At 31.2% G+C, this 16,467-nt stretch overlaps 1 protein-coding gene across 8 annotated transcripts in view; it reads right to left on the bottom strand.

Moving 5' to 3' along the window:
• LOC143246220 (CUGBP Elav-like family member 2) overlaps nucleotides 1–16,467 on the bottom strand; it is a 194,262-nt gene that overhangs the window by 21,881 nt on the left and 155,914 nt on the right. For 2 of the 8 annotated variants that reach the window (XM_076492524.1, XM_076492516.1), the window contains exons 9-10: nucleotides 8,602–8,679; nucleotides 339–434 (exon numbers count right to left, since the gene is read on the bottom strand). The exons of 2 other annotated variants lie outside the window; for them this stretch is intronic. In XM_076492524.1, the coding sequence (XP_076348639.1) occupies nucleotides 339–434; nucleotides 8,602–8,679 (174 nt within the window). The remainder of the gene's footprint in view (nucleotides 1–338; nucleotides 435–8,601; nucleotides 8,680–16,467) is intronic. 4 more of the 8 variants (XM_076492566.1, XM_076492545.1, XM_076492556.1 and 1 more) reach the window with 2 other exon arrangements.

Raw genomic sequence — 16,467 nt, 5'->3', positions numbered from 1 at the left:
AGTTACACCATTATGAATATTTTTAGACTACATCAAATAACAGATGGTTAGAGTTAACTTTTATAATTGAGGAATTTTATATGCAAAAACGGCTTGTTTGGGTTGAGAAAATATTTTACATAGAAGAGCGAACAACGTTTCAATGTTTCACAAAGTTGTGAACCTGATGATGACCAAAGAAGGTCGAAACGTTGTTCGCTCTTCTATGTAAAATATTTTCTCAACCCAAACGAGCCGTTTTTGCATATAAATTTCTCAACAAGTGGGTTTCTCGACATCACTGATAATTGAGGAATGTTAATTCTTTAGCAGAATCTGTGCAAACATATAAACCCTACCTGCTCCAGAAATACCAGGCATCCCTGCTGAATTACTTCCTCCTCCAGCTGCTGCTAGTGCTGCTAGATTCTGAAGCATCATAGAATTGACACCAGCTAAGAATTAAGTATGCATGTTTACTGACCAAGTAAGGTGTTTACTAAAGCAAATAGTATAAACTTCAATAAATATCATTAAAGTTTTTAGTTTGATAAATTTATCCAAATGTTAGTATTAAATTTATATCAAATTAAATTTTTAAGAGTTTGTAATAGAATGGAAACAAAAATATATTTATAATAATTCTTGATATTTAGTTCAATAATTTTCCATGTGCACAAGTTGTTAAAATGTTATTGTAACATGCAGACCAAAAGAAAGGCAAAATCAGCTATGAAATTTTGGTTAGAGTATACTATTGCTAGGTTGTATTTACTGCAGAGGTGTAACTTACTCCTACAGTGAGTTTATACTTACTTTATCTTGAACATTAGGCCTATCGGAACTTCATCTTTAAATTACAATTGTCAATGTGAAAAGAACAGACTTATGTCTAATATAACAAAATTTACCCTGAATTAATTTAACTCATAGAACTGTATATATATTTAAAAGTGCTTGAATCTAATTTCCTTTTTCTTGGTGCCAGATGCATGAAAAATTAACAACAAAAGTGACAGTTCATTGGGGACTGGAGAGAGAGGGAGGTCCTGAATACAGTAGTTCAATGCTCTTAACAGATATAACTAATCAGCTGAAGTGAACTTCCAGAAACTATCCTGTTTTTGATTATATATTGGTTTATATACTACTAAATGTTAATAGATGTATATGGAAATTACAGTTCCTGAAACTATTTTACAAGATGTTTGTTTTTAATTTAGTAAAACGTGTAAAAGCAATGTGTAATATCAACTGAAAAAGCTTATTGATTATCAAAGTGGGTTTTATCCTTAAATAGTGTGCTTGCAAAAAGCTTTGTTTAGAGAAATTTTGCTTGAAATTAGTCTAAGCATTCATAATCATCCTGGATGGCAAATTACAGCATCCTATGACAATTCAAAATTAGAACCCACTAGATTCTTGACAACTAGGCACTATAAATTTGAGCCCTGTATTAACTGAAGCATAATCATAAAAATACTGCATATGACCACCTGAAAAAAAACATCTTAAAACTATTAATGTTGTAATATGAGAGTCAAAAAATAAAAATGTAATTGCAGTATAAATGAAGTCAAACAATCAGACCACAAAGAGGAAATGCTTACATTCTGATTTGGGATTTAAACATTATAAAAAGCAGATTTATTCCTTTTTTGAAAAGAGAAACAAAGATAATCATGACTGGTACAATCTTATCTATAACAAATAAGATTTGTAATAAAAAAATGTCATGTAGGACATAAAAATCTATACACAGTTTTCACCTGACAGTGGTATAACATGACAACATAGCACCTGCAGGAACAGCACAACAACAGTCATTTTCATCAACGTTAACCCTAGAGGTTTTAGTGCAGTACTGAAATTCGAAACAGCAAATGAAATGTCAAATTTCTAATGTTTGTAAGTGAAGTACCTGATTACTTATTGAGAGAAGTACAGAGACAGCCTTGTGATAGGAACTTTTAAACCAACATGAAACTGTAACAGAAGGCCCAAAAATGACAGTTCCAATACAGGTTCATTTAACACATCAAAAGCTCTAAGATGTATGATATTAAGTGAACAACTAACACAAGTATAAATAATTTACATTTTATACAGCTCAGAGTTCATAAGCAGAGCAGAGACAAATAGAATGACAGGATATGACAGCTTTACTCCATTTGCAACTTCAAACTGATGGTTTCTTTATCACACTGAGGTATCAGGTCTAAGTTCCTTATGTTCATCAGGATCAACAAAGTACCTTTCCTCCCTACTCAAAGAATTGTTGATCAAATAACACCAGGTAATGAAAAAAGATATATACCTTTGTGTTATCTGCTAAGCCAAACAAAAATAAAAATGCTAAATTTGCTACCAATTAAATTTTTGTTGTTGTAATGGATGGAGAAGCAATAAGCTAAGCACCAGTTGAAGAGATTACAATGCAAAACAATGTATAGTGACTACAACATGAACCTTTGTTTAATGAAACTGTGTTCTACCAAAAATGCTAAAATACTTCAAAGTACATGAAGATAAGTTTATATTCTGGCTAAAGCATCACAGTTTACTAGAAATTTAAATACTGTATGTTTGTAGTTAAGCACAAAGCTAAATAATATCCGATCTGTGCTCTGCCCACCACAAGTACTAAAACACACTTTTTAGCAATGTAAGCCTGCAGGAATATCATTCAGCCACTGGAACTTTTTTTTCTTCTTTGTAATATACATTATTACAACAAACAATGTTTAGTGTTAGCTTTCAAGTTCATACATCCAAGTTGTTCCTGTAAGGCTCACTTTATTTGTAATATAAACATACAGAGTTAAAGATAATTAATTACATTTTTCTTTTTTAGACAGGGGAACTGAAATAAATGCACTATCATTTTCATATATTTAAAGGTATCATATATAAACAAAATGTATAAAAGTTGGAAAGAGACTCATGTGTATTATTAAGTTTTTGATACTGCTTTACTATTAAGCATGTTTTATATTTATGAAATATGATTAACAAATGACTTATGCCAAAAATATGTGCAAGAAACATTAGTGCTTGACTCTAAACTCTATGTTTACATATGGGCTAGGGGTTAAAATGGGCAATCTTTTATACATACATTCAAAATTCAATTAAAAAACCTTATTATAAATGAATGCCAATAAAACTGATCCTCAAAACATGGTTTATAATTCAAATTTAATACGTTTCTTTAATTTAAAAAAGGAATACTTAAAGAAATTCTCAATCTTCACTTCTGTGTCATGTTGTGTCTTTTTACTCTGAATTCTTTTTGTTTTTAGATTTTCTTTCATCCCTTACACAGGTTTTAGAATGTGCAATTATTTTTTGTTTTTAACTTTTTCAACCTTGTAATAAATTTGTGCTTGTTATAATTTTCATGTTATAACTTGTAAATTAGTATGCTAACTTCACAAAATTTTGCTATTTTCAGTAAACATTACAAGGCTTTTTCATATGCAAAATATCATAATATCAGATTTTTTTAATTAAGTTTAAGATTTTTTTAAGTAATGTTTTTCTCATGCCTTTTTTTTTGGAATACTAACTATCCAACATGCAAAGTAATTTTGATTGTAAGATTAAAAATACTTTTGCATAAGAAAATTATCAAATGTTTGTTAAGAAAAAACTATATACATTTTCTGTTATTTTCACTGTCAAACCTCCTCTGTATGAACTCAATTTGACCAACCCTGTAACCACCACAAAAATCAGGAAATTAATAAAATTGTTTCTTTTAACAGAAGGAATAAAAATTATTGGTCAAAATAATTTAAATCTCATTGCATTATACTTTTATAAAAAATTATTATTTTTATTACACTGACCTTTCAGCTGTGATTGGCTATCATTACAGAAGCTGCAATGATATGGTACATGTGCATTCATGTTATTAACATATCCAAAAATGTAAATCTGGCCTTTACAAAGTGACATGGCTGTGTTTTAGTGCACTAGTACGAGGGCTGTTCAAAAAATATGCGGACTGACGTCATAAAACAAAATGTACTTTATTTAGAAGTTACAGGTCTGGGACTCCTTCAAAGTACTCTCCTCCCCAATGCACACACTTATCCCAACGGTGTTTCCACTTGTTGAAACAGTCCTGGTACGCTTCTTTTGTAATGTCCTCCAGCTCCTTCGTCGCATTTGCCTTAATCTCAGGAATCGTCTCAAATCTTCTTCCTTTCAAGGGTCTTTTGAGTTTGAGGAACAAGAAAAAATCGTAAGGAGCAAGGTCAGGTGAGTAGGGGGGTGGGGAAGAACAGTGATTGAGTGTTTGGCCAAAAACTCACGAGTTCTGAGGGCTGAATTTCGCAGCAACGCAGTGCATCTTCAATTTTTTGGTCAAAATCTTGTAACAAGATCCAACTGATATCCCACACTCTTCAGCAAGCTCCCTGACAGTCAGACGTCGATTTGCCCGCACCAGGGTGTTGATTTTGTCGACGTGTGGGTCGTCAGTTGACGTGGAAGGACGCCCAGGACGCCATCATCTTCAATAGACTGTCGACCATCCTTAAAACATTCATGCCACTTGAAACATGCCGTACGCTTTATAGCAACATCACCGTAAGCCGTGTTAAGCATAGCAAAAGTTTCAGTCGCGGAGTTTCCAAGTTTAACACAAAATTTCACAGCAAGTCGTTGCTCCTTCAGGTCATTCATTCTGAAATCCGCCAAACGAAAAAAATCGCACTTCACTTAAAACCATGTAGCTAATACACAAATGAAGATATCTGCAATCGGGAAATGGCGTAGTAATCAGCTGATCTGTGCAAACCTAGCGACACCAAGCGGATTCCCCTGGAACCAACTGGAGCCACGCAATTCAAACAGTCCGCGTATTTTTTGAACAGCCCTCGTATTTTGTAAAGTACAGTCACATTTCAGTTATAATACATATGCATATACATTGTTACTATTTACAAATAAATTCTTAAACTTTTTTTTCTTGAAACATAAAACAGTAAAAAAGATGTCCAGCAAACAATTACTTCTTACAGTTACCAATTTTGTACTTGTCTGCTGCTTGCCATAGGTTGCTAAGCCTTATCAAATTTTGCATGTGGATGATGCAAAATGAATATTTAAGGTTTTATCTAACTTTCAAAATAACCAAAAATTATAAATTACTATATTAATACCACAGAGTTCCACTACAATTTATCAAGCTCAGTAAGCTAGCTGTATTTAGGTTTAAAAAATATAAAAAGATTCAAGGTCACAAAGTCTTGCCTTACCACTTGAAATCTATCATAATTAGTTCTCAAAATAATATTTAAAAAAAGCTGAGAAAGCCATTGGGGGACTTTCTGAGCTTTTGAGTGGTTAATCACAAATCATAGAAAGTAGGTGTTCATGAATGTTTCATAAAATGGAAAGAGGTGTGCAAGGTCACTGTGTTTGTTTCAGCAAATGTAGTGATATCTCAGAAAACAGAAAAGACAAAGTTCTTGTTTTATGTCCCAGCTTGTCAATATTGATACTTTGAGTTCCTGTTCCATAAGAAATTATAGATTTTGTATTTGAACATCATAAACAATGTGAACTAATGCTGCATTCAATATACCATGTGGAAGACAAAGTTCAATATTTAGATGCATTTTATTAATATTTGTTTCTAAATTAAAAATTTAACTAACGTATACTACTAAAATTTGAATTATAATCTAGAGTTTGATACCAAACTTACTGATGTAAATTCATAAAATATTAGTTCAATAAAATATTGAATGCATGTCAACAAATGTGATGATATGGGTTTTGATCTGTGTCAACAGGGTCCAAAAGTCAGAAACACCAGCTATAGACAATTACAAACCAGACATCAATAAATTTGAAAAACTCAAAGAATCTCCTTCCAACTTTTTTTTACCTTATTTGTATTCAGGTCTATAACCAATGGAAAAGTCATTTTGTGAACTTTGATCATTTATTTGGGTAAAAAATGCCATTTTCTAGCAAGTTTTACAGGATGTAGACCAGGGGTCACCAAACTCTTTCTGCACAAGGGCCAGAGGCCATGTCCATGACCAGATGGAGGGCCACATTAAGTTACAAACTTGAATTTTTTTTAGGACCACCACAGGCCTAGTGGATATGATATTTCATTTGGGGACTGAGGGTTGAATGATTTGCTGACCTATGATGTAGACTGATGTCTGATAAGTTACAAAATTTTAAACGCATTTAAATGTTAGTTTAAAAATCAAGTTATATTATTGTAGTTTTGTCTGAGGCATTTTGTCTGTTTTAAAATTCATTTGAATGCCACATGAATTAATTTTTTTTGACAACCAAAATTTTCTGTTAAAAATGCAGAAGTTATGAAAATAAAATATCAAACTAAGAAAAAGTATTTTATTCTTAATAGGAAAATTATCTTGCTCTCAGACTAGTCAGAGCCTGAGTCAATAAATTTATAGAACATTTGTGTACAAAATACTTGTATTATTTATTACCATTGTTTTTTCCTGAGTCTTATGGTTTAAGGGTTACCATAGTTCTAATGTTTACAAAGAGGAAAACTGATTAACTTGAAGCTTTGTTCCAAGTGATTACGAATTGCTGTGCAACATCACAATTTGGTAGCATGCACTAATCAATCAACAAGACTTAAGAGGTGAACAATAATCAGTGTTGTATATTTTTATCGTAAAATATAGTGCAATACCAATAGGTATAAAACAAGAGTTTCCTCATGAGCAAGATGACAGTGACAAGGACTTTTTGGGACTCTACAAATAATAAAACTGTGCATAATTGTTATTTTAGTGTGCTGCACTGCTGTTTTTGTTATGGACTGGTAAGTGTAAATGTTAAATACATGAAATGAAATACTTTTTATACTTATTTCCTTTTAAAATATTGATACACCTTGTGGTCTGGAAAATATGGTAAAAAAATTACCAAATTTCATGAAGATGTATATTGTAAATTTGATTTACAATCAAATTCAAATTCTTTAATGTGGGTAAATTTCTAGTTTTTCAGAGTTTATTTCCAATAAATTTGATTTTTTCTGTATCAGGAATTTTTTTTATCAATGCTTATCAGTTAAATCGAAAAATCAGAAAATTTAAACATGGGTTCAGTCCAACTGACCTACACTGCATATATACAAGATATCCAAAGTTGTTTTTCATATTTTAAAATTTAATAATTAACTGACTAAGGAAACAAAATGGTGCAATTTTCAACACCTTGCAGTCCAACTTTAATGATTCTCAGAATGTCTAACCAATATTCAATGTCAGTCAACATTCAATGCAACATATCCACAGTAACATTGAAGATGGCACCAGTGATACCAGTCTTTAACTGCATGATGTTTGATATAAGTGTACAATATACAATATTCTTAACATTTCCCCACACTTTTCCTGCACTGGCATCTGTAATGATGCTTTATCACAATCACTGACTTGATCTCTGCAAACCAAACAACATATTGAGTATCATCTTAGACAGTTGCTATTTTAAAGGATAACACTATTCACTGGAGTGAAGAAGAAACATGACAACAAAAACTTTTGGAACTGGATTACAAGATGTCGAAAACTGCTCAGTTGTATTTCCTTAGCTATTAAATTATTAAATGTTTAAAACTGGAAGGATGATTTGGTAACAGCCTATAGTATTAACCTGTAATGATACAGTACTTTATGGAACTTGAAGTATCACATGTGAAAGTGTATTTGTGAAAACAATGAAAGATTTTTACATAAAATAATTAGTTTAAAAGAGATGACTGGTCAGGTCATTATGAATGAAAAATAAATCTAGCAATGAAATGTATCACAGAATACAAAATTTAGAAAATCAAAATGAAAACCTGTGAATAAAGCAAAAATAACATGAGAAATTATTACTTTCATAATGATATGGACTGCAACAACATTTGTTGTTTAATAAAATTTTGAGTATTAATATGTTGTTAATACTTTCCAAATCTGGAAACCATATAATACTATTGTCTTTAACAATGCACTGAATAGACTTTTCATAATTACATTGGAGCAACAGGCATTACTTACCCTGTACAACTGTATTCACTCATAGTATCATGCTTTATAATAAACTCAAAACTTGGAGCTTATGGTTAAAACAAATGCATTTAAAAGAAAATGCCATAATAATTTTCTTTCCACTGTTATTATTCATAATTATTTCTACATAATATATTTAAAAATTTGCATAATATTTGATTCTTAGATCTGCTGTTGTAATTAAAGTTAAAACTTGTATATTTGTGGATAGTCAAAACCAGTCTCAGACAGCATTACACATAGCTCATTAGCCTTAAGTGCAATTTACTTAGTAAACACATAATAAGGACTGATCTCTGTAACATTGTTCTAGAAAACATGACATAATGGTTACATTACAGGAAAAAAAGATGCAAGAGTAATATCCTACATGTAATAGGTAAAAGATATATATATATATATATATATATATATATATATATATATATATATATAATATGCTTTCACTTAAAAAATTTACATATTTATAGCAAAACAGATGATAAAAAGGGCTTTTAAAATTATAAGCTATTATCATTCTAGGTTTAAGAACAAAGTTTGAGCTCACCACTGTTACTGCTGTTAGTAGAAGCCTGTGCAGCAGCAAGAACAGCCAGTTGTTGTTGCACATTTAAGGAACCAACACCTGAACAGTTAGAGAAAGACACTGAAATTTTACTGAATTTCATTGTCAAATAACTGAATACATTTGTGCAATGATCATGTTCATATACTATGTGTGTATAGATATCATTCTAATACTGGTTAGATACTGAATATTAGTACATGAGAAAAATACTTTTCAATTTATCAATATCCACAATACAGTCAACATGATTTCTCAGCTTGTGAATACAGAATAGGGAAATATGACAATACAGATAGTACTAAAGAAAACATTTGAGGACAAACTGAATAAAACCACTGTATAGTCACTTTTGCCTCACCCTGTAAATTGGCCAGAAATAGCCAGTTAACATAAGATTATTTGATTTGCTCTGACAATTTTTATAAAGCATTAAAATATTTCTGCATATATAATTGAATTAACTTTCCCCATGTTTTTTGTGGTTTAATTCTGTGGTATGGAACACTTTGAGGAAGTACTTTCAACAAAGAAAGATATTACACAATTGATGAATTCCAAACAAAGCTATTTGAAGGAGAAATAACCCTAACTTTCAAGTGCTAAATTAGAGGGAGGCAGCTAATTAACCACTCACCACCAACTCTTGAGCTACTCTTTACCAATATCATTTTATAATGTAACCACAGCTGAAAAGTGAAACATGTTCTGCAAGAGGTTTCATTCCCATGATCCACAGATTGAGAGTTCAGCTCACTAATAACCAGGGTAAGGTTAGAAGGATTTGATGATAATTTATACCATCTATGTAATGATGAGCAAAGAACTGCTTTGTACATAAATAGGTAAGTGAACTATTGTTTAATTTATAAAATTAAATATATCACAGTTAAAGAAGTGTTTATATAAAATTAGACATCCAAACACACTAAACTGTAAACTTGGTTATCTGTGGAATTGTTTTAACTGAAAAAAAACAACAACAAACTAAATAAAATATGAAGCTTTTCCTTTTTAATAATCTTATAAAACATATGCAACTGACAAAAAAAACAATAATTTACCATTGATACATACAATAATGGAAATCCTCTTACCATCAATTGATAATACATGCACTACTGTATCTTATGAATATTGTGTAATTCAATTTCTGTATTTGTTTGTTACTAAAAAGAAAAGTTTAGATTTTAAATTTTGGCCCCTTAATTTTACCTATACTTAGTTTCAAGGTTAAACCATAAGACTTATGTAACTAATCATTATGGCTATATGTATACTGTATGAGAGATAGTTTTATCTATTGACAAATTAAGTGACAGAAAATTCTAATAGGGAAAACTGATACGAAAATATATTATTCACAATGGTTACATTCATCTGCAAGGCCTGTAATGTCATATGACATTTCATAATGTGGTAAACCTTAGTTGAATAAAAATACTTCAGAATTATAAATGTAAAAGAATGAGATAGAATTTTATCCCACATTATTAAGTACTCTTATTAAAATCAATTAAACTACCAATATAATTTCTATGGAAACAATTTTACATCTATACATTATAAATCAAACTCGATACAAGTCTGTTTACTGTTTTAATCAGCCATTTTCTTTCTGGAGTGCTACATGTGTTATTTTCAGCCAACTTTTAATGAGATCTAATCCACATATTTATCTACTTACAACCCTCATTAATTCTGATGATTAATTTACATGTGTAAAAGCAGGTTGAAACACACTGTAATTGTCTCTTAAAATCAGTGATCAATACATACAACACCCACTGGTTGAACTGCAATGAAATTATCAAAAACTATATTTAGATTTCTTGTTGAATACAAACTTGAAAATAAATGACACACAAAGGATGTGACAATAAACAAATTCTGACCAATATATGATTCACAGTGATCTCACTTTGACAACTACCAGATTTAAACTAAAAAATCATAAAGTTGCATACGGTCATGTTTAATTTTGGAATGATGTCACTCACTTTCTGCAAACAAATGCTAGTTAGGTATCTAAATTTAACTCCCAAAAGATGGGATGCATATTTTATAGGACATGCATTTTGTATATCAGTATGTGACTTCTGACTGATGACTAAATGTGGTGTTTAACTATCTATCTGTCTCTCTCTCTCCACACACATACACAAACACATGCATCTCAAATCAAATGTATACCTAAATTGGAAAACAGATGCTTCACAGATCACAATGTTTTCAGTCTTAATTGATTATAAACAAGTCATGTTTATCATTTATTAAACTAATAACACTGACATGAGTTAGTGAACTTGCATTTTTTCCTATCATGTCATAATTCATAACTTTTTTTTGTTATTTGGCTGTAAGAATAGGAAGCATCCAAGTTAATTTTTTTTCAAACTTTAAGTAGTTATTTCTATGGTTTGAGTTTAACTGTTTCCAAATATCTGTGACTATTAATAATGCACATGCCAATGAACTGTTTTTACATGTAGGATCAAAATCTACATTTGCCCATTGTAACATATCTAGAAAAATGTTTTTGTGATCAGACCATTTTCAATATATTTACCAAAATAAATTAATATTAAAAGAAAAATCAATATTTTAGTTTTCTTCAAATGATTATTTGTAGTTACTAGCTAGTGTTCCATCTCAAACACATTGTTAAATGCTTTGGAGACAGAAAAATACTACATGGGTTTCTCCCTATATACTTTTTACAAGACTAAGCCACTAAACCCAAACATTATTTCATGATATTGATTATAAATCAAAAAAATATTCAAAATAATATTTTTAGGTTTGTACTGACACTTACCACTGAAGGTAACCTTTACAAATTTTCAGCAATATTATCAGTGTCATAAGGTGTACATGACCAATGTGAAGCAATAAAGCTGATAAAAGTATATAAGATTGTACTATAAAACTGGGATTTGATTATTAAATAAAATTTAGTCAAAAATAACTGTCATGAAACAAGTGTGGTATTACAGAGAACTAGTATATCTAACATTAGTCCATCATTACTTAATAATTACAAAATTTTCCTCAGATTTAATATGATAAAATTAGACAAAATTCTTGTTCAAGAGTGAGATAAATAATTCATACTTCACTGAAAACAAATTAACTCATACCCTGAAGGAAAAAAAAAGTTCACTATTTGGCAAGAAAAGTTACATTGATACTAATGACCCTTTTAAAGAGATTAAAATGATTCATAAGGTGGAAAATGAAGTATTATAAGAAAAGTTTAAAACATGGTAGAACCAAAAAGTCTTTAATTACCAAAGTTTCAGATTTATTTTTCTAGTTTCATCATCAGCATCAGTAATGTAATTTAAGAAAATAAAAATACTTAAATTTTAAAGACATTATAATTTCCTAAGCAAGAAGTTTCCAATACAGATGAAATTTAGAAAAGAACATATTACAATGACTAATACATTTATATTTTATAGTATACACCACAAGAAATTGTAAAAATGCATGTGCAGGTTGAGAAATCACTAAACCAAACTTAAAATGCAGCATGTGTCCATGACCCAATTATTTCCCTTTCCAGTGTTTCCTTGAGCTAGTCACAATTAAACAAGTCCTGTTTTTGCAAATGGGTTAACATTTTAATGGTGTTACATACTGTTAGACTGTTATAGCACATGTTTAGTAATTAAAGCAATCTCATCCTAGTACAACTGGTCATGTTAGTTATGAAATTTTTAAATTGTGTGAAATTGCTTCTTTTTTTGCAAAGTTTTATGTTGAAAGTATACTATTTATTTTTCACAAGCAATTTATATATATAAAAATGAAAAATTGCATTATGTGTGTAGTTCAATGTTTTAACAATTACTTTATTATTTTTATATATAATATTATCATCAGTTAACTTCCAGTTTCAAAATTAAACACATTTTGGATTATATGCAGACTAGTGTAATTTGTGGTAAGTCAAGTAATCTTGCAGTGTGAAAACATTAACTTTGCAATAACTTGTACAAGGCCAGTCATATAAGCTCTCATATGAACTTTAAAATTGCTGTTGGATACACATACATAAAGTGGGTTGTAGTTAACACTTAAACTTTAATCAAGTGCAGAACATTTAGAACTTTCTACTTCCATTCAACAACAGTTCAAACAAATTACACAACTCACTAGAATGTTATGAATAACATATATTGAAAATACTGAAAATGATAGCTGAACAAAATAATATTGGCATAAATATATAAAAAAAAAATTTTTTTAATTCTTCCTATTTCTACAGGTTTAATCTGTAACAAGTCACTCACATTACAAAAATTGTATGTGATGCTGCAGAACAGAACAATTTTTGCAAAAGTATTTTTGATACACATAGAATTATTTAAAAGTAAAACCCTTACATATTTGTTATACTATTACTTTAATTGCATTTCCCATGTTACGAATCTAAGAACTATTTTTGAAGGAGCATTTGCTGATTTTTTTTTTATCTTAATTTATTATCAAAAGTTATAATGGTTGACATTTATTAAGATCATGTATGGAAAATAGTTCAAGAGGCCCTTAATTATGTTAGGCAATCTACTAATTTTTCCATTTAATCAGTTGCTGAAAAAATACTTTATTATAATAGTTAAAACACAAAAGCTAAGTTACTGCACTGTTTAAATTACTACTTTGCCAATACTACATAAACTAGTTTTTCTTAAAAAAATGCCCAAGTCAACAAGACAGCAAAACAAAAATGACAAATCTTGTTAAAAAATATTTACTCATTATTATAAAAAAATAGTAATTTACTTGAATCAAAATTAATTTAGCTCTAGGTGTAGCTATAGCAACAATATGCTAAACAAGTCATTATATATGTTATCATTTCCCTACACTGTAAATAGATTTCCAAGAGATACCTCCAGTCACACAAAAGCTTTACAATTTTTACCTTTATAATGTATTGTATTGAAAAAAAAATATTCTCACTTCACTCACTCATCTTTATACCCCCCACCCTCCCATTTAGTAGGCAACGCACATACAATGTCCCGCCATCAATAGGATCATGGCAGATACTCCTAGTGCAGTTGGTTCCCTGAGTATTACATTTCATGAACCTAACTTTTGAGATTAAGCACACTAGAAGTGGGAAGGATGGTGTGAGATAGGGTGAGTAGCTATCAGAAATCTATTTTCACTGTAGGAATATTGATTCTGATAAGGTAAGTACCTCTTCTCACAACAAAACTAGAATTCCATATTGAATAAGTAAAGGGACAGGTGTAACATGGAAGTAAGATACTCCCCATGGAAAGCATCTACAGAGAATCAAAGAGGTGTGTTCATTAATGAAATGAGAACAAAAATGAAGGAGCCTGCACCATTTCTGGAATAGGTATACCCTTCACCCTTGAAGTGTGGTGTGAAATGGACAGCACTGAAGACCAACCAATAATTAAAAGCCTTAGAAAACTTTGGAGCAAGAATCTTCCCAACCCAATTCTGCAGATGAAGTTTAACTTACTGTTCTCAGTATTACAAGGTGAAAGACAAACTTCTACATCAACCTTAAAAAGCAAGACATACATCAAACTGAACCCAGATTTATGGGGTAGTATGTGAATCTCAATCCAATTGTAGAATATAGATTTATACTGTAATAAGTATTATAAGCAAATAAAGAACAAGATCCACTCAACTGTAAATGCAAGGAAGAAAATCACGTGCACCAGAATTTATGAGTAGCACATGGAACATCTGCTCAATTGTAAGAAAAGGGTATCATATGTTCTACAATTGGCATTATGAGGAGAATCTAGCAGTGGCTGCTCTAGTTTTCTCCTACATCAGACATCCTGAAACAATAACTTAAGAGGAAGAAAGATACAGGGTTCACTGCTGCACCCTCTTCTCCATTGTGTGTAGAAAGGAATAATGTTTGATAAACACCTGAGGAAGCCTTCATGGTCCCCCACACCAGCAGCTACAAATTTGAAATGGGTAAGGACTCCCAAACTTCACTCGAGAAAAAGAGGGTAAAAGAAAGTGGTGAGTCAAGAGGAACAACACAGAGAAAGTGCAATGGGTGACAACATAATGATATGAAAAACAGACAATTTCATATTCATTCATGAAAGCAGCTGATATCTCCTTGTGATTTATGCACAATATTTCATGAGTGAGTGATGATCTGTCAAATATGGAATAATTACACATAGATAGAAACATATATGTTTTCAGAACTTTCTATCTTAACAGTTTTATTTTTGCATTGCTAAAGTAAGACATACATGAACAGGCAACACTCTCCACTGATCAGGATCTAAATAACAAAAACATAAGAGACCTCTGTAAGAAAATAATATAAAAAATACCCTTACCCAAGTTAGAGTCAAACCAGATGCACCGAGAATAGCCACTGGAAGGAGACAATTTGTACCATAGAAAGATACAATCAAATGGTGCAGATAACAAGGTACAAAATCACGAGTAGTACAAATTCTAACCTGGAGAACTTTCTCTGTAGGATGTTTAAAATGAGCCACTAGAGATACAGCAATATGTTAAATCTGATTAAAAGAAACAAAGATTTGTAGGAAAGGGAAGAATAAGTCAACTGAACAAAATGGTGCACCCAACCCACAAAGGTGATGGGAGAAAGATGACAAATCACTAAATGATTCCAAGGAAGAAGCAAACATAAATAGGAATCTAGAAATAAAGTATGAGCAACATAGCACCATACAGGACACAGATGATCAGGATTTGATGAAAAATAAAAATGGGAAATGGTAGGCATGGAGACAGGAGTGAAGGCAGGTTCATCTTCCTGAGCAAAAAAGGTCTCTGGGATGAAGAAATGATCTAGATGTAGGACAACATAAATACTATGATAAACATCAATAGCAAAGAGGTCAAAACCAGTGCTAACTGGAAGTCAGCACAAGGAAGAAACAGGTTTTAAGGAAAAGAAGATACAGGAAACAAGAAAATAAAGGTTCAAAAAAGAGGTGATAGCAAAAAAGACACTTTTACCAAGATCTCAATTAGGAACTGGAAAAACATGGTGAGGACAAATAAGACAAAAGGACCAGAACAGGAGGTAAAAGACAGAATGTGAAAAACCCCAGTGAAATTTAGTAAAACACATTTTACAAATATGCTTGAAAGATTCCAATCAAAGAGCCATGTGAGAAACAAGGAAAGGTGAGGAACAACATGATGGGAAGAATGTAAACAAAGCAGGATAAACCAATGATGAAATGTAGACCAAAGTTGATGGTACCCTGATAATGTTGAACATTGGACCAAACACAAAAGAAGAGAAACAACATGCTATTTCAGATCCATGCATCTTGCAACAGACCTGACAAAAACCAAGTGTGAAAGGGTGACGATGGTGGGATAAAAATGTTCAAATGAGGTTGATGAAGGAATGATGGAGACATAGAAGATATTTGCAGAGGTTCAAGAAGAGGAAACCAAGATTAAGCCAGCCAATATGAAACAACCAAAAGTATTTGACATGGAGCAGACTGGATGAGAGAGAGAGAGAACTATGGGAATGAGACACACAAACATAAATGTGAAGGCCTCTCCAATCCTGGATGAAGAACCATGGTAATTTGCTATTGAGATGAGTGGCAAATGCATCAATGTGGAAGAGTATCCAAACAAGACCACAATCATTGAAAAATCTGAAGATCCAAGAAACCTTCCATTAGAAGGAATTTGTGTGGATGTAATAACTGATCTGCTACAAGAGTGAAAGTACACTGGATATAAGAAACTAATAGTTGCATCTGGCACTCATGTACCTAAAAAAGGAACTACAGTGTCCAAAAACAATAGGATCTGGATTTG

Source organism: Tachypleus tridentatus, chromosome 1 (genome assembly GCF_004210375.1).
Source record: "Tachypleus tridentatus isolate NWPU-2018 chromosome 1, ASM421037v1, whole genome shotgun sequence".
Classification (NCBI taxonomy): domain Eukaryota; kingdom Metazoa; phylum Arthropoda; class Merostomata; order Xiphosura; family Limulidae; genus Tachypleus; species Tachypleus tridentatus.
Note: the sequence above shows the minus strand (reverse complement) of the source record. Positions and strands in the feature narration are given on the sequence as shown.